This window comes from Cotesia typhae, unplaced genomic scaffold (genome assembly GCF_013202065.1).
Source record: "Cotesia typhae breed Kobodo isofemale line unplaced genomic scaffold, CoteBio_Ctyphae contig_23, whole genome shotgun sequence".
In the NCBI taxonomy this organism is placed as follows: domain Eukaryota; kingdom Metazoa; phylum Arthropoda; class Insecta; order Hymenoptera; family Braconidae; genus Cotesia; species Cotesia typhae.
In genome coordinates this window covers 1,107,630-1,134,849 of record NW_027423729.1, presented here as the reverse complement: position 1 = coordinate 1,134,849, position 27,220 = coordinate 1,107,630, and the positions used below count along the sequence as shown (strand labels likewise).

General features: G+C 29.9%; 1 protein-coding gene and 1 long non-coding RNA gene across 4 annotated transcripts in view; one reads left to right on the top strand and one right to left on the bottom strand.

The window, feature by feature from the left end:
- Positions 1–27,220, bottom strand: part of Plexa (plexin A) — a 166,879-nt gene that overhangs the window by 25,523 nt on the left and 114,136 nt on the right. For both annotated transcript variants that reach the window (XM_074239313.1, XM_074239314.1), the window contains exon 3: positions 22,435–22,617. In XM_074239313.1, the coding sequence (XP_074095414.1) occupies positions 22,435–22,617 (183 nt within the window). The remainder of the gene's footprint in view (positions 1–22,434; positions 22,618–27,220) is intronic.
- Positions 16,002–20,670, top strand: LOC141524857 (uncharacterized). Of its 2 annotated transcripts, none has more exons than XR_012478763.1 (3): positions 16,002–16,308; positions 18,473–18,874; positions 20,182–20,670. It is a non-coding gene; the product is annotated as an uncharacterized LOC141524857 (long non-coding RNA). The 2 variants fall into 2 exon arrangements; XR_012478764.1 differs by lacking the exon at positions 20,182–20,670 and adding an exon at positions 19,319–19,815.

Genomic DNA, 27,220 nt, shown 5'->3' with positions numbered 1-27,220 from the left:
TAGCAATAGTAACAATTCGTGAAGGAGTATTAAAATTACAATTATCCAGACAAGACTAAGTCGAGTTGCTACTCAGCAGTAACGTCGGAATTAAATCACCCGGGCGATTTGTACAGGAAACGATATCCGGGCAGTAGAGGGTAGAGGGTGGTTAAAATTCAACACGAAGCTAAAGATATTGACCGAGCAAGAAATGCAAGCTTGGATATGGAGGATAACTGCATAGCGTATTATCGGTGTAGTTTGGTAGTGTGTGGAGTAGTTTAGCGTCTTGGTAGGTAGAATAGAGGATGGAGATCGTACGTTATGCCTTTCGTGGCATTTGCCCTGTAATATATTAACCAACCAGGGTCACCTCGTACTCAACTCACTACTCTCAGTACTCTATACCATTTTACTTTACTCTCTTTCAGTCTGTATGCCTGTACGTTTGTACGTCTCCACTGTTTCACTACATTCCCTTGAGTAGAGCCCGCAGTAGTGCAACTCTATATATATGCTACTTGCTAACGTCGACGAGTCACTCTTTCATCTACTAACATTCACATTTATCTTCACATGCATTTACACATATGTGTATCCACATATTATATTGTAGCAAGACAAGAACTAAGCAAGACCACCCTTCACCACCCACTTCACCAAACCAACTCGAAACCCTTTGTCGCGACGGCCTGAAATATGTTGAAACGCCCGTCTTTATCCTTGTTCCTTTCACGTGCTTTATAACTATTTCTCCATCTCTATCTTCATCTTTATCACCATCACCACCTCGATTTCTCTATTTCCACTTTTACCTTTACCTACTCTACTCTCGCGTATGTATTTGCTTCCCGGCGTGTACCTGCTACGAAATCCCTGGGCTTCCGTTTTAATATACCTCAGCTCAAACTTGTGCTGCTGAAGCTGAAGGTACGAGAGCAGAAAATAATATAAAAAAAAAATGGAATAAAAAATAAACCTCGGTACGTTAACATTTTCCCTGTGTTTTCAGTTGGTATTGGTTCTTTTTTTTTTTTTTTTTTTTTTCAGCTTATTTTTTGCTGTATATTGTGTTACTTTTATAGATATTTGGAGGCGTATTGCCAATACATGCGGTGTTGCGTAATCTACCGGTTGTTAATAAATTTTTATATTGTCATAGGTATTCAGGTGTTTTTTATTTTTAATTTTTTTAATGTTAGTAATAGCGGGAAAAAAAAAATAATGTAAATTTAGGATGAAGGTTGGAGGTGGAGAACGAAAAAGAGAATAAGAGGAATAAATAATAAATGTAAAATGGAAACTGTGGGTAATGAAAATGTCTAATTTTAGTATAGATAGTACATAGTATAGATGGAAGAGATGGAGAAAATTTAATGAAATTAGTAGAGTATGATGAAAAAAAATTAAATTTGATTGATGTTAAAAATAATAATAAAAATTTCGAAGCTAATTAGAGGGTACTTTTGCCGGCGGGTATTTAAGTGTGAAAATAATTATTTAATGTACCTCGGTGATGGGTTTTGGAGAAAAAAAAAATTTATATTTATTTTTGAATACGTATGTATGGAGGAAAGTGTATGTATTGGAAAAAGGATGGAAAATAAAATGAGATGAAATGAAAAAAGGAAAAAAATGTTAAATGAAATGAGTCTAAATGAAATGAACACTTTTCGGATGGGCCATTTTTCGCTTGTATGAGACTGGTACTGTGGTGGGTGGTGGTTGCACCAGCTGAGGATATAAGAAAATACTTTTAGGTTCAACGAATCGAATGACATTTTCGAGAGACGGTCTCACTGAACACGAGATGAAAGACTCTGTGGGAAATAGACGTTAGACCACTTTGCCACCTCATCCCTTCTTTTATCATCCCTACTCAGACGCGCTGGAGTCGTTGTATGATTTCATTCGTAAAATCTCTTCGATTCGTTTGAGGATTTTCATGTAGTTATAGTAATACTCTCAGTATAGTACTATACCTTCAGTTCCAATAGTTTCTTATAGTTAATATAATATAGTAGTCACGGGGATTACTTCTTAGTCTCTATTCGTTTTATTTTCTTCTGAAAAATTAACTAAAAAATCTTCGTTTAAGTAAATTTTATGCGATTCAAGAATTTTTCTACTTAAAATAAAACTGTTAAAAATTATCTTCTTGATTTAAAATTGTTTTTTTAAATTAAACGATTTTTATCAAGAATCTTCTTGATTTATTATTAATAAATAATGTTAATTATGAAAAGAATCTCTAGAATTTTTCTAAGATACATTTTTTACTGTTTTCTATGTTGTTTTTAGTATTGACGTATTTAATAAAGAACAAAGCATCCGAAATATTTTTCAAAAGAATTTTCTGAAGCCAAAATAATTAAAAAAATTTTCCAAGTTAAATAAATAATAATTAAAAGTTATAAAATATTTTTTTTTAAGTTTTGAATCTTCATAAATTCAAGCTAAGTTATAATTAACAAAATTTAATTGAAATAATTTAATCAAAGTTAATTCTATTACATTCCGTATACTATTTACAGAAGCGAGCTAATTAAATTTATTCAGATGGAAATAAAATATTTCATTATTACAGAAATTACAAGTCGACTAAAAAAAAAATAAAATAAAATTCACGAGTTCTATTTGATGGTTCTGAATATTCTTGAAACTGTACATACATAAGCTTTGTTTATTGAATTTATATAAAAATATTTTTTAGAAGTAAAAGTGTCTTTGGTATTTTAATTTTGGTCAACCAACAAAAATTATAATCACAGTTAACAAAATAAAAAAATAATTACACGACTTGTCATGGTAGCGAAACAAAAATAAATAAAAAATAATTGCAAATTCGTTAGAAATAAATGAAACCAAATTATATACGGTAATTAAAATCACGAGAAATAAATTATTCCCTTAGGTACCCTGTCGTGCCCGGTTTCCCTTTGTATTAAATGATTTACTGTCGCGTAAACATGAAATTAAATTTATTTATTTTTTTAGTAATTAAAAAACAATATTTTTTTTACTGTCCCACTTTCGAAAAGTATTTATTTATGTTTCATTGTCTTTAAAAATAAAAAAACTACTTAAATTTTTTTTTCCAGCGCTGCTATAAGTTCTAATTAAATAACAATTACTATAAAACATAAAATAAATAAATAATTATGTAAAATAAATATCAATTAAAATGATATCAGTTGCGAAAAATTAATTATAATAATGTCAGGATTTAAATTGACAAACTAATTATCGCTTCCACTGATATTCGTATTCGATGAATAATTAAATAAATATTTTTTATGCATCAATTATCACTGAATATATTCACGAAAAATATTATTTAATAAAATCCATATGTGCCGCGTGGATTTAAAACGAAATTAATTTGCTAATGAAAATTTATGCGCAGAATTTTTTTTTTAAATAATTTGTAAATACTTTACACTTGTAACTGTAAATTCTAATGAATATACGACATTTTAAAATATATTTAGTATTATATTGCACTACAGTGTTTAGTAATGTGAAGTAGGAAAAGGAGTAGAATTAAAAGGTCAAATGACTTCAATAGGACAAACAGACACGAATTACTTAATAAAAAATTCGAATTATCCATTAATGATTCTACTTTCAACAATTATCATTGCTTTTAATAAAAAATAAAAATAATTATAATAACTATCGTTACTGTTATTATTATTTTTTTTCAATTGAAATCTTACCAGATAAATCATTTAAAGAATCGATTAGTCGCGTGTGCCTCTTTTGTACGATTAATCGCGTAACACTCGTGCATGTACTACGTGAAGTAAAATACTATATAACCATATACACGCACATTGTGGTTTCTCCATACATACATACATACATACATACACATTAACAATTCATTCGCACGCCCGTCAAACCGGTTTCCTTGGAGAATTATTTTAGCGGGTGGAATTCAATGCTTTTGGCATAAAAGTAAATTCCATTCCTGATTTTTTTTATTTTATTACAAGAGTACTCTGCTTGCTATATTTAACGATAAGATAAACTAAGAATAATTATTTTAGATAACCAAAATAATAAGGTTAAAATAAACACACGCAGTTACATTATTTCCGTGCTAATTTAAATAATTATTTTTGAATGTTAATTTTTAAATACTTTCATTTCTTTTTTTTAGTCTTTAAATTATGTGAAATTTTCTTTTGTGATTTTTAAGAAATTTTTTATTTTGAAATTTTAATTGTTATTTGTACTTTTTTGGGAAAAGCTCCATTTTTTTTTTTTACCAATAATAAACCTCTGTCTTTCAATCTTAAGATCAACACCCCCGTTGTGGCTCGACATACTTTGTACAGTATTAAATTTGTCGAGACCTTTATTTTACTTTCAACCCACCACATGTTTAAGTGGAACTTTTTTATTTTATTTTTTTAAATTCGAACGACGGTAAAATAATTTAAAAATACCTATGAAAATTTATCTGTTAAATCAAATGGAGCATCATCAGTTAAATGTCAAATAAAATAGCGATCAAGTTGTAGCATTTTATTCAATAATTTAATTACTTTTATTAATTTAAAAAAAGCAATTGGTTGTTTACCATAGTTCAATTAAATGAACGGGTATAATATAAAATTTCAATAAAACCCAAAAGCAAAATTAAAAAAATTTTTAAATCATTCAAATAATTTTTTTTTCAAGTTTTTTAAGCTCCAAAAAGTTTTCTACAATATTTTATTAGCAATCGAATAACAAAAAAAAACTCTAAAATATCAAAGTTTGAATTAATAAAATTAATTGGAAAAAAATTTTTTTTATACCCGCATAAAAAATCAATAATATCAAAAGCTTTAATATTGATAAAAAAAATTTACCATGTACTTGACCAAGTACACAATATAATACAAAGAAATAAAATAATGACACGGTAGAGAGAGAACGATAGTGAATTAAACTACTGTCTGTTGTCGACGCTTATTACATACGTTTTCTATGAAACATTTATTTTTAGCACGTGGTACAATGGTGTCTATGTACTGTGTACTACACTAAGAGGATTATATTTTTTATTCGAGCTCTCCACGGACAGTGCTCCACCAAACTGACCGGCTTTCGTGTGTGTTACAGACTTAAACTTACCCCCGAGTGTCGTTATACGAATTTGCGAGTAGTATAGCTGGTGTTTAGCGTCGTGTAAGCTCAATATACACTTCCGAAGTTCCATAATACTCCCCACTGAATGCTGCACTGTATTATCGTGGATACTATTTTTACTTTAGCAGGCGCAGTATGTCTGTGCACGAATATCAACTTGCATATACATGAATTTTTGTTTTATTTGTTTTTTCTTAAAACTTTATCACATACATATAATATATACAAGTTTCAGTGGTTTATTCTCAAAGTTTATTAATAAAAGATTTAATGAAATAAAAGTTTGGATAAACTGTTTGATTTAAAAGTTTTTTCCCCAAAATAATGAAATTTTTTGTTTATTATTTTTTATAACTTTCTAAATCAACTATAAATTTATTCCAATAAATTTTTTTATTGATTTTTAAAATATTTTATTCTCCATAAAAGTCGATGTTTATATTTATAGTTATCAAGAGACATTTAATAAAAAAAAATACATTTAATAAATTATAAAGTTTGTCAATAACTGTCAACATCTTGGTAGGAAAATATTAAGTATAAAGACTTTCGATGAACGAGAGAGTATAGCTGCTCAGTTGAATAAAAGAGGAAAAAAGAAGAGAAGAAAAAAAAGCTCTACTCACTAAAAGTTATAATGATCGCCGAGTCAAGCATAAAACGAATCCCAATAAAATTAGATCTAACAGCCCGATTAAAAAGTTTTCGTTATTTCCAAAAAATTTTCCACTTAGTACTTTCCACTTTTTCTTTAAATTATATCAGCATCAGCATCAACATCAGTATCGGAGGCTCGCATATATATTTACTGTTTTATTTTAAAACAAAATCTCAACTTCGTATCCGAGTAAAATATAAAAAAAAATAAATAAATTATGAATTTATTTAAATATAAAAAATTTATGAAACAAAGTTTTAACATCTCTAACAACCGGAGTTGATTCCCGTCTGAAAGTAAATGCATACCAACAAGTTGACAGAGTAATAGAAATACAAACACAGAAGGTTAGGTTATGTGTACAGTACAAGATGTCGGGAAAGTGTAATAGCCCGAGTAAAATCCTCGCGTGAAAGTTAACCCGGGTTCAACGCCAAGTTTGGCTAAAATCCTGGTGGGTTATAAAACCAACTTGCAATAAACGACGTGGTGTCGCGTACATTAAACATGTCCACCCGCCTGCCTCCTTCTCATACATGTCTTTCTCCTTCTCAAACACATTTGTCCCATTTGTGCAAATATCTTACAGCTACAGCTGGCACTGAATAATCTAAGTGCATGATCTGCTTTCTCTCTCATCTCAATCATCAAACTCCTGAGGTTCAGTCCGTACTCAGCATATACATATATATATTTACGGGAATGTGTGGATAAATATGTAGCATATACACGTACAGATTAAATAAAAATGCCTGACATATATGTCCATGAATAAAACAAACCAACGCTAGAATAAAGTCACAATAATATAAAGGATATTGCGGCTTATGTGGGAGAGTAAAAAATCTAAACATAAGATGAGATTAATCACTGATACTTGTTTCTAGCACACAGTTATATACATATAAATGTTGAAACTGGAGCTATGGATTTTTCACTGACGTGTAAATTCATCACAACGCATTGCAATCAACGTGAAGCATGACCTATTGTCTTTTCATTTTTTTATTATTGTTTTCTTGTTTCGTTACTGTTATTGTTGTTTAGTATTATGACGTGTTTTTATTTTTTTTTTTTTCTTTATTCGCAAAGCGGTGATTGCTCCGGTTGGCAACGTCGCGAATACGGGCCACCTACTTTCGTCTTCTTGCTTCCTATCAGGTCAGCTCAAGGCCTTGTGCAAGTTTTTTCACGTCAACGACGGCGCCGAGTACGAGGGAGAGGCGTTGTAAAAGATCCTTGGACTGTTGTATGGCGACATCCTCGTGTGTAATAGAAAGTTATTTAAGATATTATCAATTCCTTTAGTTATTTTTATAACTATATTGATATATTACTGATTTATGTTGTTAGATACGGAAAATTATCAAGTTCCTTTAACGTACTACGTGGAAATTCTTTTTTTTTTTTAATAGCTAACGTTACAAATATAATATTTTTTTTTTTTAACTGACAGTATGAGTGAAATAATATACACCATTTTATTTATTATTCCTTATTTTTAGAGTGCTGATATTTTTTTTTAAATTGTAATGATTTCTTAGATTTTCATCATTTTTTTACGAGATAAAATATAATCCTGTAATTTTTCAGTAATCTTTACTTTTACTGAGAAAAAATTAATATTAAAGTGAATTTATGCAAAAACATTAGTTTCAATTTAAAAAAAAAAAGAGATAAAAATTTTAAAGTTCATGTAGACTATTGAAAAAATCGAATTTAATCCTTGTGAGTATTACTCAACTGTAGTAGTGTCCATTAATCATCTTAAATATTTGATAAGAGAAAAATCATTTGCACGAGCATTCACATTTGACTGAATTTTTCTCGTTCTTTTATTACGCAAGTACCGACTTTTTCATTTATTTTTTTGCATTATCCAATATTAAAAGTGGAATAAATTATCGGAAAAAAATTCTTTAAAGCCACAAAAATATCTTTCAGGTCCTTTGCCTGATCCTGCATAATTACCATACTTCAGTGTAGCTGGATTGTAGGGTGATGAAAGAGAAAAAAAAACTAGACTTAAGAGATTTTGTATGTTAGACTGACATTTAAAGTAGAAATCAATTTCAAACAGTAAAGTATTTAAATGACAACGGTTTTATTGAAGGTATTTTTTTTCTCAACTTTTTGGAATTTAATTTTTTTATTTTTGAATGAATCTTTAATGGTTTCCATGATCCTGCGAATAATAGAACATTCTGAGACTTTAGTCTGCAACGTGTGACCTCATTTCATGGAAATCCACCAGAAGCTCATCCGACTTTTCTCGAATTCGTCGAAGCCCCAAGAATACTATATATGTATTATACTTATGGATCTGTACATACAGATATATTCAGGACCTTCACTCTTTACTATTGCTGGCAGTTGGAAGTGAACGAGGAAACGATAGAGAGAGAGAGAGAGAGAGAGAGAGAGAGAGAGAGAGAGAGAGAGAGAGAGAGAGAGAGAGAGAGAGAGAGAGAGAGAGAGAGAGAGAGAGAGAGAGAGAGAGAGAGAGATAAAATGAGAGCAAACTAAAGTATTATATATAGAGTGCAAGCAAGCAAGTTGCCCGTGTCTCCGTTGGGAAATTTAAATGCGCTTAAATCGAATTCTTTTTTTTCCCCTCGAATACCAAGAAAAGTACAGATACTACTATTACTCTGTGATCCGTTCAAATTCGACATTCCGTAAAAAATTTAACGTATACTGTCATTCGGTTCAAATCAAGTGCTCTAAACTCTAAACCACTCACATTTCCAAAGCAGATATCCAGCTATCAGCAAATTTGCTTCCTTTTGTTTTAATAAATACACTATTGGCGAATCCTCGTCAAGAGAGAAAATAAATCATCGATTATCTGTCGTCACATTTTAACTAAATCAACATTAAATATTTCTGCATCAAGAAAAACCGGAAATCCAGCTCTATTTAAGCGCTCTCGATTCTTCAGGTGAAATATAAATAGAATTATTGTAAATCGAATTGAGCAGTAACTGAGCAACTAGACGAGGCTGAAGACAAAACAAATAGAACTAGACCAAAAAGATGAGAAAATAAGTAAATAAAATTTAACAGTTTTCGTCTATTTTAACAAGAAGAAAAAAAAGGAGGGCTCGTGTTCTTATTTCGACGTCGAAGTTCCGTCTGTAACTCTTCAATGAAACCTTTTTCAATTTCCCTTGGCCGTCATCATTTCCAGCAACGTTTCATCTGGTTCTCGTCTTATTGAGTCCCTTATATAATCCAAACTACATTACCTTTTATGTTTCAGATACTACTCCTAGAACCGGTACATAGATATAGAGTGCATGTATATTAGAACTTCATCTTATCTTGCATTTAAAAAAAAACTCTAAATCTAATATACTTTATAATCTTTTCTCACAGGCAAAAGTCTGAATAAAATCTCGAGATTAAATTTTCTCTCTTACACATAAAAAAAAATAATAATAATAAAATAGTATGTCATAATAAAAATAAAAAGAAGGTCGTTTCTTAAACTTGTTCGTAGAAAATATTCGCATCCTCTTTTTATAAATAATGTCTATATACATTATTCTTCTTTTGCCATCTTCATTTTTATTCCACTGCATTCTCGTGGAAAATTCGCTGACTAGAGTTGGAAGTAGTAGCAGTGGTGGGATTTTGTGGCTTCTCGCCTGGCAGACTATCCACGTGATTCGAGTGGGTTTAATGGCAGCAGCATCTACAGGCATCTTTGTTCTCATTTCTTCCTTTCTTGCAAACATACCTTCTACCTTCTACCTCCAACCTTCAACCCTTTTCTTCTTCTTGAGTTGTTCCCTCAACTTCTCAGCATCCAGGATATAACATAATACGACGTGGTTCGTTCTTCTCTTCCCTTGTACCATTAACCTCAGGCGTTAGCGTGGTTTTTTTTTCTTGAGCAGTTGGTGGCTGGGGTCGGACGTGCATGTATACACTCGGGAGTGATATCAACCTGGAAAATACGTAATGTACCACCGTCAAGAGACATGGGCATGCTTGCCACTCGATTGCGTCGGTCTAGTGAGCGTACATTGCACTGTACATCCATAATATATATACGTCAGCATCAACACACATAATATAGACTCCAGGCCAGAGAGAGAGAGAGAGCGAAATGGATAGACAAAAAGATGTATTGCATTGTAGATGTTAACCAGATAAAGATGAAATAGACCGTGGCCAAAGGAATCATCGGCAGAGAAGATAGAAGATAGAAGATAGTTATATTGTGTTCACCTTCCGTATGACGTCTCGTTATTTTCGTCCATCCTGCATCGTATTCCATTCAGATTCCTATCCTCATCCCCAGGGACGGAATTCACTGGTACGATTCATTCTGCTCTGTTCATCCTACGTTCGTTGGTTCTATCCTCCCGAATACGACATTAGAGACGTTCAATTTCAAACAGCGCACGCGTCCCTCTACTTTGATGTTAATACGTTTCTCAGTCCATATATATATATATATATATATATATATATATATATATATAGAAATATATATCTATATATTATTACTAGTTTCATTTCATGTGCATACAAATTCATTTCCTGCATTTATATTACGCTTATTATAGTGTGGTTATGATGATGACACTTGATGATGATGATGGTGAAAATCTAAGCGCGTGCGTGTGTCCATTTGGACGTGCGTGCGTTCTTTCTTATTAATACATCCACCACTAGTAGTTCTATTTATGTTTATATGTATATGTGGGTAAACGCGGATGTAAATATATGTATGTGCTTATCCTTATCACGTTAACGCCATCGTATTAAAAGACTGCACTCTCTTGAGACACGCGTGAGACCGTTGTGATCTGCACACAATCCTCGAGAGAGCATGTAGATAGTAATCGACAGAACAGATACCGGCTATACAATAGAAGCTGGGTACAAAATAAAAAAATTATTGTGGTAATAATAGTAGTGAAATAAAAAAAAAATACGAATGTTTATTTATTCGACACACGACAGACGTACTGACGGTGCAGAACAAATGTAGCGGGGAAAGGAATTGTTATTTGATAATGATTATTGCATTATTTTGTATTTGTAGGGATGTAATCGGTATTGGGTGTTGGAAACTTAATTATTTAATACGATGTGGTGATACATGAGAGAGGGGATTAGGTTCCTCGGTTTATTGAGGTTGTTGTCGTTAGCCATTGGTTCCCCGATGTCGAGAATCAAGTTGGTAGTCCCATGTGAGAGTGCAAGTATCTCTTTGACTAATCGCCAGTAGACCTGACTCGAATGGATCCTCTACTGGCAGAGGCAATAATAGTCTTATTGTATGTACCTATATGTGTATGTATAACCTCACGAGGATTGTCTAACGAGCACCTGTTTATTCTCAGCGGCTACTCGGGTTAACAATGCCGCAGCGATTGATCGATCTCAGTGACCCCGATGGTCGTGACCTTGCTTCACGACTTATTACTATTATTAAGTAGAAATATGATCATGTAACTCGATATACGTGCCGTGGAAAGACTAAAAGACTAGTTAAGATTCTTTCAGGCAATATTAATTATGACTTATTTATAAATAAATATTATTTTTTATCAAACTTTTAGATTGAGGATTAAAGGGATCTTATTTTTGTTGTACTATTTAGAAATAAATTTTGAAAAGTAATTGGATTAAAACCAAAATATTCAAAAAACCCAATCGTCTAATTCTTATAACTTCTATTTACTATAGTCAGTGATTGAGGCTTCTTAAGGCATGATATATGTATCTGAATAGGCATTATACCTCCAAACGACCATATCATAAAATTAAACGTCGCTCTGATCGATCGAACTTTTAGACTTAAAAGTAACACTTGAAATTAGCGATGAATAAGGGCGATAAAAGCCAGGGTGAATGAAGATAGGAATCGCGACACGTCTCTTGGTATGACGGATTCCCGGCACGGGAAGTTAAATTATAAGCAAGAGCAAGAGCGGTATAAGTTAAAGGCAAAAAGCAGGAGCACCAATACAGCATCAGCATCAGCAGCAGCTGAGGAGATGAAAGAGAATAAACAGGATGAAGTGTAAGTAGAAGGGGATTAATTAAGAAGAATAGAAAGCAAGAAGGGAGATGAGAGTTGGCTCTTGGTGTTCACCTTCGACCGGTAGACTGTTAAAAGTACCAAGTACTTAGGTTCCCGTTGTTATTCATGGAGTGTATACTACATTAGATCGGATGGAGCTGTACTAAAACTATGGTTATATTCAGAAAGGATCGATCGTGCGTTATGCGATTAGACAAGGCTTTGGGTAATAGTATTCGTGGCGATGCTTCAGTATTGATGATGGTGATCTAGACTTGTGGTTGTACTTGTAGATGTAGATGTAGATGTTACCGTTGTAGGCGGATTAAGGATTATTTTAGATGTGGATGCTGAATAAGATTGGTACGGTGAGACTGTCCTGATTGGAGGTAGAGCTAGAGCTAGAGCTAGAGCTGAAGCTGGAGCAAACAGGGCATCGCGGAAGTTAAAATTTTAATGCCATGAGAAAACCGTTGGATGTGGTAAAGTGCTAGCAGTGGTACTTGGATCTTCGATGCTCGGATCTTGGATCTTGGATCTTGGATACCTGGATAGCGTTAGACTAAAGACTAACTTGTAGTTGGTTAGACAGATTCGATGCGGATACAACAACGCCATGGGGTTAGATCGGGTCAACCGAATCGCTTAGATCCACCATACCAGGTTAAACCTAAACTATAACCGTTTTATATTATACACAGTATTATATACTGTATACTGTATACTGTACACTGTACCCCCATCACTTTGTTACTTTATAATGTATCAGTGTTTATATTATATACTTTAACTCTTATATGTATATGGATGTTGTTAAAGTTTGAATTTAAGTACATCCGGTTTCGGGTTGTCTACATCCACGAACACTATATCAGACACGAGACACAGTAACTAAGGATAAAGTATTGGTACACGAGATATGACGAGAGTTCTGTTGTATGTTGAGAGATTTACTTAATCTTACTTTACGATGAGGCGTCTTTATTATTTTACTCAACTTAGAGTAATAGTTGTAGTTATATTTTGTTGTTAAACTCTACTCCATAAAAGTACCGTTTTTATAAAATATATCTAATAAAACGTCCAATCCAATGTACTATAATGAATAATTGCTTAAATATTTTGTAGTAAATTATGAGAAAACAGTTACATTTTTTAACTTCAATTTATTACCATCCATTTTCACTCTAAATGTGGGAAAATATTTTATAAGGCTTGCAAACACTGACACTGATGCTGACTATACTTAGTTAAGAGAGAAATTTTAATTGTAATTGAAATTAAAATGTTGAGGGATTCTTTTAGAAAAGAGCTTTTAATCAGCAAGTGCTTTGCTATCAAATTGACGAACAAAAAAATATTTTATTTTAAATTTATATATTGTGTGGCATAGGTATGTTGTATTATGTAGTAAGTAGCGTACAAAGAGGAGTAATAAGACAGTGCTTGTTTGATTGCTTACTTGCTTGCGACTGTTGGGTTGCTTGTGACACAGAGTGATGGATAAAGCAACTGATGGTCTCTTTAAAACTTTAATGCCATGAAAATTAAATCGGGTTACTATGTTGCTTCTTATAGTAAAGGATTTTTAAATGCTATTTTATAAAACTTTAGTCACGATAATTTTAATATGTATTATAAATAACGTTGATAGATTTTTTTAATACTTATTTTTTATTACGATGTTTGATCTGCTAAATGCATTTTTTTACTTAGTCTGAGCTTTGAACTGGAAGTTAAAAAGTAAAAAAGCCAATTACACATTGCAAAAAATTGAATTTTCAGATACATCAAATTTATTCCAACAATAGAATAGAATCCTGTTAAATTTTTCCTCCGTAAAAGTACTCTCTCGGAATACTTACGAAAAAATCTTCTCTAGATTCTTGACAATTATTTTGCTACAACGATTTTTTCGCAACCAATTAAAATTCAACAGAGTCTCGAATATTTTATAATTCTATTAGAGAAACGTTCTTATCCTTTCTTAACCGAAAAATGTTTAATTTTTTTTTTGCAGATTTGGAGAACGAAAAAAAAAATTCTGTTCATTTAATTTTTTTTATGGGAACAATTTTTATCTTGATTCGTATCAAAATTATTTAAAAAAATTTTTTAAATTAATAATATTCTTTTAATTTCGACATTAAATTTTTTAAATAATTCTATGAATAACAAAATAACATAAAACATTTTCTTTACTTTCCAATTTAAAACGAAAGGTCGAAAAGTAAACTTAATAGAATATTTATTGGGAAAAGTTAAGTAAAGTAACGTTAAGTTATTAAAATGAATTAAAAATCTCGGTAAAAAGTTCTCAGAGGTTTCTTCCAAGTTAGTTTGTCAAAATTTTGCTAAGTAATTTATACTATACCAACAAAGAAAAGATATCAAAAACTGAAAATAGAATTCTAAATAATTCTAAAGAACTCGATTAAAAAAAATAATTCCGTGAGGTAATCGTTTAATATCGAGTAAATTAATCTTGTTTAATCAACAAAACTCAATTGAACTTATCAATTCAACGCGTTAGCTTGTACTACCAAAGTTTAACCATTAACGAAAGAGGCTTGTGTTCGAAACATTTCGGATAAGACTTTTATTTTAGCACATCTTGTAGTTTTTAACTCCTGCCGTGATTAACCTGTGCTTTTAACACGATTTAGGCGGAAAATAATTTTTTTTTTTAGTTTGTTGCTAAGATTTAGTTATAGTTAGAGTTGGATTTAGTTATAAATTCAATTATTATTACTTATAGCCCTGTCTGTAATCAATAATTTATGATTTATAAATACATGAACTTTAAAAATACAATTTTATATTTATCATGATTGTAAATTCGCGATTAGACCTTACGTTCATTATTTATGTATTAAAACATTTATTTATAGTGCTCAAGTGCACGAGAGGCTGGTATACTTCCAAAGTGAGTCGGCATTTTACTGTGAATGTACATCAATTATGTAAAGAGACTATTCTTGTGGTTGTAAAATGTAAGATCAACTGAGCAGAAAAATAACTAAACATTCTCCCTAGACTTCTATATAATTTTAAGCCTCCCAATAGATAAATTAATCTCGTCAATTTAAAAGTAAAAGGTGTATGCTTTTATCCGAGATACAATCAAGGATATTATTAAAGATAATATTATTTAGATTTTATCTATTAATATAAACAAACCTTTCTTTTTATTTCACTAGTTTTTTTACATTAAATATTGCACTTCCAGATGCAAAAGCCTTTACTGCTGCTGTTAGTCGAAAAATATACTTGAACACGATAATATATTTTCCAAAAGACTTTGCAGTGATCGATCTCGTATTTGTTAAGTCTAAGATCTTATCCTACAATCCAATAAATAAAAATTTCTGATGTGAGAGAATTGAAGTCGGTCAAAGGTCTAAAGAAATGAGCTCCGATCTTTTATCAGGGGTTTTATACTCTGAGCACGGTATTGGTTGCAGTAAATTATAGATATTTATGTATTGATCACAAAACAGGATTAAACTATTAAAGTCAATCACAAAATTATCGATGCGCGTGTTTACGCAAGCGCAATGAACTTTTGGTAGCAATAAATAAAGCTTCATTGAATATCGTGTTTAATATTTTATATTTTATAACGTGTAAATAAATCACAATGCATGACTGATAATTTTTCACGATTTCTTTGAAATTGTTCGTTAAAGAAACTTGCATTTTTTTATCAGCTAAGATGGATACGATAGACGGTATAAAAGTAAAATATACTTGGCGCGAGATACTACCATGTTTCTAGAGGAAAAATTCTTGATTTTTATTTACCGAAATATAGACCGAAATTTTTATTTTTAAAATAATCAAAGTGATAAGTATTAAATTAAAAAATAAAAAAAAGACGTTTGAATTATTAAATTAAATATATAACTGATAATTTTTGAACCACATGTGTATGTTTTTAAAAGAAAAAATTCTTAGTAAACTTTACATATTCAATTGATAATCTAAAAATACATATGAAATGAATCTACAGAGGTAAAGTATGGTATAGATAGATCGATCGTTAAATAAAATGTAATAGTATTGACGCAATATCAAAACGCGTCATCTAGTGACGTTGGAGTTTGACGCGAATATAATAGGCATGTTGAATTTATTTAAAAATATATTTCCAGTGCAAAATAAAATAAATAACGCGTTTGGTTCACGGGAATTCGTGAGGTTCGCACACTCAATACGTCCAATTAAAACAACTAAAAATTTATATTCACATAGAATAAAAAGAGAAAGTTTTAAAGCTGGCGGAGCGAGAGAGGGCGGGAGCTAAAAAAATAAAATCCGTAGTAATTTTAACGTGATCGATCATCCGTTGTTTTCTGTTTATGTTGTTGTATCCAGCACTCAGCTCTTTCACCCTCTGTTAGTATGACGGAAAAAAATTACGACATGTATATACACTCTGCGTTGGATTTAAACCCGCTGATGAACAAAGAAACATGTTCATGTGAGTACACGTGTATGGGCATGCTTTTTCATTTTAGAACCATTATATGTTCGGGCTGATTTCCTGTACGTAACATTCTGTTACATGTAACGCCACGAAAAGGGAGAAAAAAGAGAAGAAAATCGATTATCCATTATCGAAAATTGGTGGAATTAAAGTCATGAAATTTGAAATTACGCCGTACTAAAAAAGAAATGAACTATACGGTATTAATTACTCATTTTTAATTGCCAGAATTAACTCTACTGATAGAGCTACTACTGCCAGTGATTCTATAAAAATAGATCTGCATTTACCTTAATTATACTCAATGATTGAGGGATTAAAGCTAAATGAACTAAAAGATTAATACGAGCAGAGCTTTTATTTTATTTTTATATTCTTTGAATTTCGATAATCATAAAAAAAGCCCAATAGTTGTTTAATTAATTAGGAAAAAAATAATTAAGGATAAAAATATAACCGGGTGAAAAACAAGGACGAAAAAAGTAGAAATTTAATTGAAATAAATAAAGTTAAGTATGAGTAAATCAACTTTAAGTACTAATTTATAAACTGCGGACTTATCGAAGCAGTGCTATTAACTCCAAGACAAATAAAGCTAACCAAGTAGAGGCCTGCAGTTTGTATAATACTGCAATAAAGTTCATCTCGCTGAATAAATGGACAAGCTATTGTTATTTATTACACCCGATTATTTAATAAAGATATTTTTATCTTTCATTTTTTAACATTTTGTTTTATAATACTTCTGTTTATTTGAATATGCTAATTTTATTACCCTGTTATTGATCATGATGTCGGGTTCCAATTATTGTAGAGGATATAATTATGAGCATGTTCTCTTGTAGGTTCACACAGTAACTTTCTTTTCTATAACAATTAACAACAAAGTCGAGCTAAATTATTTTAACGTAATTTAAATCTCAATTTCTTAAGGAAAGAAAGTCATTCTTTATTAATCAGATATTAATTTGATTTAAAAAAATATTAAGTTAGCTAAATGAATTTTTAAGGACTTTCCTGTTCAAAAGTTACATGAAGTTCTGTAACTTTGATGGAATTTCAGGAACTATTTTAAAGATTCATAAAGAAAATTTAATAATTTTGAAAACAAGGTTCACAGTGAAGACAGTCAGAATTCTGATAACCTGTTGAAAGGACTTTAGCGTTGAAGAATAGCCTTAAAGTTAACAAAAATACCTACGATCCAAAACAATGTCAAATACTTCAGTACATCAAATAAAAATAAATAATTATTGAAGTAATGAACATTTTACAATTCAAACATTTTTTTTTTCTAAATTAAAATATCAAACATTCACAGAGAAAGCAAAAAACGCGAGTAAAGGCATTGAATAATTATATACTTGCACCACCACGAAGATAATGTAATTTTCTCAATTTTGAGTCCAAAGCATCAATATTGAAGTTTAATCATATTATACGCACAAATTAAATTTATTAGTTCAACTCTTTAAACTCTTAATTTTAATAAAAATCAAATTTAGTCATTTGAGTCTTTGAAAGTTTTTTTTTTTACTATAAATTTGGTTTTGAAATTAAGTATACCAAAAAAATAAATGATCTTTCAATTAATCTTTGTATTCCGTCAAATTTTTTGCACTAATTAATATTATTGTTTTATAATCTTTCATGAATAAATGGCATCAATAATTGTCGAATGTTGATTTTGATACTTTAAATAATGAAACGAAAAAAAAATACTGTTAATTTAAAAAAATTACAATGAAAAATATTATTCACATAGAGACCAATTAGTATTAATTTTCATCAATGATAAATGAACGTTAATTTATCAATATTTGATGTATTATATTGACACTAAAAATAAAATACATCTCTGAATTATTAATAATTCACAAATACAGAGAAAATTAATTAAAATGACACCATCCACAGTGTTAAGTATCGAAATAATGGATTATTAATTTTCATATAATTATAATTATATTATTAGTTTAATTGTTAGAATAGGATCAATTGCAGAGCTCTTGAATTATTGGATTATATTAATAAAAAATAACCAGCAAACAACCGTAATTATTGATAATCAATTGTTATTAGTATGATTGTATGATCATGATTACGATTGTGATTGATAAATAATAACCGTGGATGATTTAACACCGGGTGAAATTAGTTTCAGAATAAGCTTTGAATAAAGCAGCACGAGATTATAAACAAAGTCCCTGCAGGATGTAAAGGATAGCGCGGAGGTAGCGGGCGGGTGATATCGGAATACGGGATTCAAGTTATGCGGCACTCGAACGGTCACGTAGGTCGTCGAATCTACTGTGGTCGTAGATCGTGTCATCTCTCTGTGACCTCTGGACCGCAGCTCAGCCAAATGACTCGGCACTTGTGGTCGAACGCGCGGCAAACTGGGAAAGAGAGGGCTCGATCATTAATTAATAATCCTTCCGGGACCAGCAGATATGTGGGACCATGCATCAAGTTCATGCGACAGCCTGGTACTCGTGTCTTGTTCCTACAATAAATTTCATTCACCGGACGAGATTGAATTATTAATTTTATCAAAACGGTAATTGTAACAACTTCAGCTTTTTTTTTTATTTAGTTTTTTAAGCGAGTAATTATTTTTAAGAAATCTGTTTGCCAAAAAATTTTTTCTTCTATATTTTTGAAAAATAGAACAACATTTTAATAATATTTTTTACTGTTAAAGCAAAACACTAGTACAGAAAATATAAAAATAAAATCAAATATTAAATTCTTGAATTGCCTTTTTTGTTTGATAAAAAAGACCCGACACGCGTGTTCCTAGATAATTAATAGCAATCGCGAACTCATCGCTCCGGCAATTATTGCAGTTGACATCCGACTGTCATTCGTCGTAAATTTAACTCAATTGACATTTTTATCCAATTTTTTTTTTTTTTTTTTTTTTTTTTTTTCAAATCCATGTTTTCTGTTTTTATTCATTGTAGAGAATTTATATATATATATATATTTTTTTTTTCAGTAGGACACAGGATAGTGACAGGAGTGTAAAAATTACCGAATCAGTTTTAACCTCGATATTTTTTTCGTATTCAATCAATCATATTCTATTTAATCGAATTTATGTACTAAAAATAAAACTCTTTTATTTTCATTATTTATAAGAACAAAACAATCAATCGTTAAAAAAGTCAGTTGATCGTTACGTATATTTATTAAATAAAAAACTAAAATCGTTCAAATAATTGGAACCTTTTTTTTTTGCTTGTTGTTTCAATTTTTTTTTTTTTCTCCATTTATATCTACCATAACAAATTTTTTAAAGTTCCTTCTCTGCGCGGTTTACGGTGTAGTGAAAATAAGGTCGTTGGCTTTATACCCGCTCAAAGCTTCATTATAAAGTAATAAAATATATACATTTGATCGCTTACGCTAGCGTTACCTTTCATGTTATTTTTAAAAAGATTTTTACACTACCAATGATTAATGATCTCCCTATAAATAATAAATGCTTAAGGTTAATTGGTAAATTTATCTCTAGTAAAATAATATCTCAATAAAAATATCATATCACGTTACTTAAAGGAATATTCTTTGATATTTATCAATTAAAAAAAAAAAAAAAAAAAAATAAATAAATAAAAAACATCACTCAAATAAATGAAATGAATTTGAGAAAAAAAAAGACTTGCATTAAAGCTTAGTAAATGAAATAAAAGGAAAACAAGTTACTAATAATCCTTTAGCAGCACGCATAATTCAATCAACACGATTACCAGAAATAATTACACTCTTTACATGCAGACAACACGTTTGCATAAAGTGATACATAGTACACAAGTATAAATAATAGCAATGTATATTTTTCTATGAATTTTCCCATGATAGTAAACTCTCGCGGGGGAGATGCGCAGATATATCAACGAGACAGTGAGTATGCTCGACTCTCCTATTCTCTCTCGACTCATGTACGCTCCGGCCGTACCATCAACAACAACAACAACAACAACAACAACAACAACAACAACAACAACAACAACAACAACAACAACAACAACAATAATAACAACAACAACGTAAACAACAGCAACAACAACAGTTCCGGACTACCTACGCGCGTTCATTAATTAATCACAATCGCCTCGTGATTACCTTCAGGGCGCGGCAATGAATCAAATGCCGCCTGTCGGTTTCTCTTTTTATTTATCTCTCTTTCTATCTCATTGAGCTAAACGTTACGACGTGCGTGTAATCACCATGTAACTAGACTCGCGTTTCATCTTGTTCAGATTATAAATTCTTTGTCTTCAATTTCATTCAATTCAACTTATATTTCATTATCATTTAACAATATACATGTGTATTTTACATTACTGTTCAACGATCAATCACTTAATCATTACGACTGTTTAGAAATTTTTTAGAAACAAACTGAAAAATTGTTTGATTGAATTTTAATCCAAAATAGATTTTTTTTTGTTTGTAAAATCAAAAAAATAAATAAATTGATTTTATTTAAATAACACAAAATTTGAAACATTTTATTTCTAAATAATGATTCAATATTGAGTCCAATAATTATTGTGATATAAAAAGCTCGATAATATATTGAACTCGAGAGACAAAATAAATGGATTGTTGTTGCAACTAAGTTCAGTAACTGTATCTAAAATTTTTACAAGATAATAATTATCAACTATCCGTTACTCGGGGTTTTTTATTTTGCCTTGCAGTCACGCAACGTTCAATAGGTTAAGTAATTTGCAGAGAACTGCTTTTATCTATAAAGGATGTACCGAAAGATTCTAGCTGATTTTTTATAATAGAAATAAATTTCTTAATCCTCTATTCGCTTTATTTTGCAACTGCATTAAAATTTATTCAAAATCTCCTCACTGGAAGGTAAATTTAATGCTATTTTTATGTAACTTCATTTCAAGTATCATATTAAGATTATATTAAAGTTTAAATTAAACCCCGAGCTCTTTAAAATCGATCCGATTATTTTGAGACATATTAAATATTAATTTTTGACATTTCGACACTTTAAAATAAATTAAGCTTTGTTGTTACCATCCAGATTTAGTTTTAATATTAAGCAACAATCTAAAAAGTAGATTAAAATAAACAATTACAATTATCCACTTATATCATAGGTTTTAGCAATCATATATATTTTATTTGTTGAAATCGTAATTCTAAATATTATCCAAAGTGACAGGATAACAGACACTTGTGAAAATATTGTGATTGCTCTTTTTTTAACGATAGAATCTATTGAAAAAAATTTTAAAATCTATAAATGTAATATAGGAACAGTATAAATAATAAAATAAAAATATACGTTGCTATATCCGTTCGATTTAAATAAAGGATTCAATTATTTGCTCTCAATTTGTGGCATATTTATAAAACTTTGATAAAAATTAAGTTGCTTTCAGTTTTGAACAAAAAATTAAATAATTAATAAACCCGAGAAATAAAGTTAGTCGAAAAAAAGTGTTAAGTAGCAATAAAGACGTTAATGGAGATGTTATTGCCAGTCGGGGAACTTACGTAAGTATTCAAAGGGCTTTGCGGACACGAAATTACCCTCTTGGAGACTTCAATGCCTAGGGTATAGTGTATATAAGATATATATTTTTCTTTTATTAGTAGAGGTTATACGTAAGAGACCGTGGGTTAGATGGTCGTTGCTCGGGCTGGTAAACTTAGTAATGGAGCAATAGAGCACGTCCTGACCAAGGAACGCGGGCGTTGGGAAACCCACGAGCATGGTGCCAGTAACGTTGTTCGCTCACATCCTTGCTAAATTACATCAACGCTTGAGGCTTTCTCAAGATCCTTCCCCTTCCGGAGATGTACACTCTCCAAGAGAAGGAAATGTACCTAACAGACAACTTGACGAATAATCCTTCTGTCTGTGGATTTATTTATCTTTTACGCAGTTTTAGTTAATTTTCTCAACCTTTACTTTGTTTCTATCTTTCATCTTTATTACTGTTGTTAAGGCTCTAAATGTGTAATGAAAATGACAATGACCAATTTGAGGGTAATTGCGCGGTTGATATTGACAACAGACTAAGTATATATAATTACATTCAAGCCTTCATTATTTATTTTATCTTTTTTTGAACTTACCTTCTTTAAGTGGCCCTCACGAGTACCTATGAAAACTACAGTAAAGTCCCCGGTGGACGTCGCAGCAACTGCTGTTAACAATGTTGGAAAAGTTAGCACTGGTACGGCTGTCATTGGTTCTTGTCCGCCGAGTGGAGTGTTTACGTCTAGACCACAGAAGTCTTCAGCAATTGTTTGCAATTTCTGAAATTAAAAATAAATATACGCTCAGTAAATCAATAAAAAAAATTTATTTTACTTCAACTGAAGATAAATAATTTTTTTTTTTTTTTTTTTTTTTTTTTTTTTAATTATATTAAATGTTAACGAACTTTATTCATGCTCATAAGTTAAAAATTAATTATTAAAACGTCGAAAGTTTTTTAAATTCAATGAACAGAAAGTTTGGCAATCGGGCATTAATCATGACGTTTTATTCTAAAATTATCGTGATGTATTGGCGTTGGCTAATTTTTTTTCTCTCAGAAGAAATTAAAAAATTTAATTATCTGGATGAAGGAAAATAATTTGCTAAAGACTCGTGACGAAGGTAAGTTGAGGGTGTTAAACAATGTTACATTTTATAAATATTGCCTGTCAATTTTTTCACACTTTTTTTATCTAGTTTTTTTTTTTTTTAAATAACGAAGCATGTGGTGAATGGCAAAGAGAAAATATGAATTTTATTGTTAACTGCATGCTACCGAAAGTAAAAATTTTGACCGACAATACTGAGTCATATGAAATTTTTGTCATGCTTTGTAATGTAATAGCTTCTATGAATTTTTATATTATTTATAAGACTATTTTTTTTTATTTATAAATATTTATTGCAGATTTTTTTCCGGTTAAATTTTATAACAGACGTTTATATTAAAATTTTTTCCGACTATATTTATGGTGCGATCAATCAATTCTGAGGCGAATAAATTATTTAAACTTGTAATTGAAATAAATAAATAATATTTCTATTTATATTTCTCTTGATATATTTCTTATAATTTAATTAAAATCAGGCCCGCGGATAATACTATAATAGCAATTAATAATTGTAAATATTATACAACGAAAACAATACATCAATTAGGATGAAGAATAATCTAATTGAAATGAATGTAGACTTGAGGGCTTGAGGGCATTATCATTTATTTATACACACTGATGTGTGTAATTCACGTGTTTAATGTGTGTGAGATCACTAATAATGTTAGAAGGTACTAATGGCACAATGTGCAGCCAAGTGGCGCCTGAACGAGTTAAAGGTAAAATGTCCTCGATTCTCACCCACGCGGAGTTGGACAAGCGGAACAAACGTCGCAAGAGTTAAACCCGTATGAGCACAAATATTGAGTGAACATCGGTTCAGGGTTTTAAAAAAATTTCTATGATAAAAAATATTTGTTTTCACGTATAGATGCAAGTAAAATTATTAAGTGACTGAAGTCTAAATTATATTTTTAATTAAATGTAAACTTTAACAACAAAAAAGGCATGAAAACTAATGTTCACAAGTTTAGTATTTAAATTGGTAAATCTCGGTTATAATTGCTTTAGTCTGGCGATGTTTGAGTGTGAAAATTTGTTTTTTTAATTAATGACACGGATGGACACAAAATGCCTGGCAGTACGCCAACAAATGAATTTAATTACTTGTAAAAAATAAACAACAACAACAACAGGGCTTTTAGGGTGTAATGTCCGAGTAAGCGCTAATGTCGTTGTGATTATAATGAATAGTAAAGTAAAAAAAAAAAAAAAAAAATACATGATAATTTTTTTTTCCCTAAAAATTGATGATTCATATTTGTTCTATATTAATGATATTAACCGAGCCTTTGACTATTTTTCAATAAAAAATAATGGAATCAATAATTTAAAATGAAATAAAATACTTATTCAATTAAATCACAAACTTAGGTACCGAATATTTAAATAAATAACTGTATTAATTAAAAGTTTGGCACTGTTTTAACAACTTACAAAACTTCTCAATTAGAAACATTGGAAAATGCATTTAATTAATCGATGTTTCCACTCAAATCACCGAATTAATGTAGCAGAAACAAAATATCTTTCATCAATTGGAGTTATGATTATTTTTAACAATTTAAACGCAAGTATTTAAGCATGTGAATAATTATTAATTAGTAAACTATAAATGATTGCAGCATAGCGCTTTCTAGTTCAGAGGATTAATTAATTATAGTAAGATCAAGAATGCCGGCGAGTATCGATTCGAATATCCTTGTTAGAAGCTGACAATTAATTGCGGCATGTTAGACGTTGTATTACACTTTGAAAGAACGAGAAGGTCTGAGTCGTTAAGACACTCATTCACATACATAACATCACGAAATAGAATGCAATGCATACTCATCTGATCATCAACCACTTTACGAGAAAACGGATGCAATCAACTCAATAGAAATTCAGTCGAGCTTATAAAATCATCAAATTAATCCTTAATTAATCCATACATAAATGGTATGAAGCTCGTTATTTATTCATTAATTATATCAAGTTTGATCTGTTCTAACAAAGATTTCAAAATGGTTTTCTAGGAGATTTTCTATTAATTGCAAAAAAAAAAAAAGGAATAAAAGTACTGTTGAGCCATCAATTCTATTCCAATATGTTCATCTTACATTTATTGAGTAATCATACACATTTATGGTTACAATAATGTTTTCATTAAAGAATTGTATGAATTTCTTTTTCAGATTCAAGTAAATTATTTTTTATTGTTTAATATTAATAAAAATATTTGTCAAAATAAATTTTAGAAGGAAAGTTTATAATAATTAATTTAATTTTTTTGATTTGAGAAACAATTTTAATAGACTTTTAAAATGTAAATTTTTAATTGAAGAAAATTTGTAAAGGATTCAAAAGAAAAAATCTGAATTTTGACATTTTTTCTAATTAAAATAAAAATAGTACCGTGAAAAAATACTAAAAAACTTCAGAATTTATTTTTGTATTTAGCTTATGAGTTTAATTAAAACTTTGATGTTAAAAATTATTAAATTGTATGAATTAGCTTAGTGAATTTTTCATAAAAGAACATATAAAAAAAAAGCTGAGAAAAAGTAAGACAAAGTTTTGTAGTTTTTTTCATAAATATATTCAGTCTGGTAAAAATATCCATTTCGACATTACAGAAAATTTAATTCCGACAAAAATGGAATTTTTTGAAGTATAAAAAAAAAATTAATAGAACGGAAATTGAAAAGCGGTGTTACAGTGGATAATCAGTAAAACATCGGTTCACAGTTGTCAAGTCACGCGTCTACTTTATATGTTAGACGTACTAGACATATCTAGTCTCTTATATTAATATTATGTGTAACCCTCGTGAATTTAACAATATGACACTCGTCAGTCATGCAAGTAACGAAGGATTAATTTAATAAATTTTTTGAGCAGCTCATTTTCAAACAGTTTTTTTTTTTTTTAATAATAAATACGAAATAAATTATTTATTATCTAATTAATGATAAAATAACTCATTTTAATTAACTTTTGATATTGTATATTTCAATTAAAACTTTATCATTTATGTATATCTATAAAACATACTAAAAATATGGTGTGTGACATGAACGCACACAAATGTATCTGCGTACGTTTTTGCATGTGCATAAATATAATTGCCCTCGTGTGGCGATATGAGTGAAAGGAGTCCCGGGCACGCGATTACACCAATAGAGTATAGTAGACTCTACTGGATATTTACGTTTCTGATAGAGGAAATATATTATTTATATGTGTATACATATCTCGAGAGCTTTAAAATATATGTGATGTAAATTATACCGGAGTCTATCGATGACTTTTATCTCGTCTGCCAATCAATGTATCTACACTAGAATCCTTATTACTATTACACGTACGTGGTTCATAGTAAATATACATATACATATAGCCCTGCTATATATTTAATCAACGCCCGTATGTGTTATCGTAGTTGAAAATAATTACACAGATCAATCGGTTTTATATTTATCGCAAGGTACATTAATATTAATTACTAATCTCAACACCATTTTAACAGAAATAATTATTTTAAAAGTGTTATTTTATTTACTTAAATATTTATTTTTTAAAGTCAATAATATATAAAATGAAGAAAGTTTTTAATTATTTTCTTTAGTATAAATTGTTCTTGTTCTACTTAGTTATTTACATCATATTTATGGAATGCAAATTTTTATTTTTTACACAGTAAAAAATTTTGTGTTAAAAATTTTTATATTTAATATTTAACGCTTTTTTGTATTAATTTAACACGACAAATATTAAATTTACATATAAAAGTGTTAAATATTTAAGACAAAAATTTTTTATCCAGATAATTACTAATTTTGTTAGAATAGATTTCTAAGAGCATTATGCGACATCCTAATTATGAAACCAAGAAAAATAATTTCCATAAACTAAGAAATTTTATAATTTTAAACAAAAAAGATCAAAGAGGTATTAAATATATCTGATGAGAACTAAAATTATAATAAATGTTTTTTTACATTAATCCAAGAATAAATTTACAAGATAATTCATTCGATTTCAGCGAGCTTTTTGTTCTCTGTAACATTTACTTCTTCTACTTGTAAAAATTAAGCGATGAAATGGTTGGTGAAGTTTAAATTTTGACCTCTCATCAAGAAAAATGAAAATAACAAGAGTATAGACGTTGAAAAAAAGTTATAAAATTGAGTCGTCAGATAAATCGTGAATTTTTATCAAACTTTCGACTTCAGATAGAATAAATAGTCATTAAATGTACTTACAATATTCATATGACTGC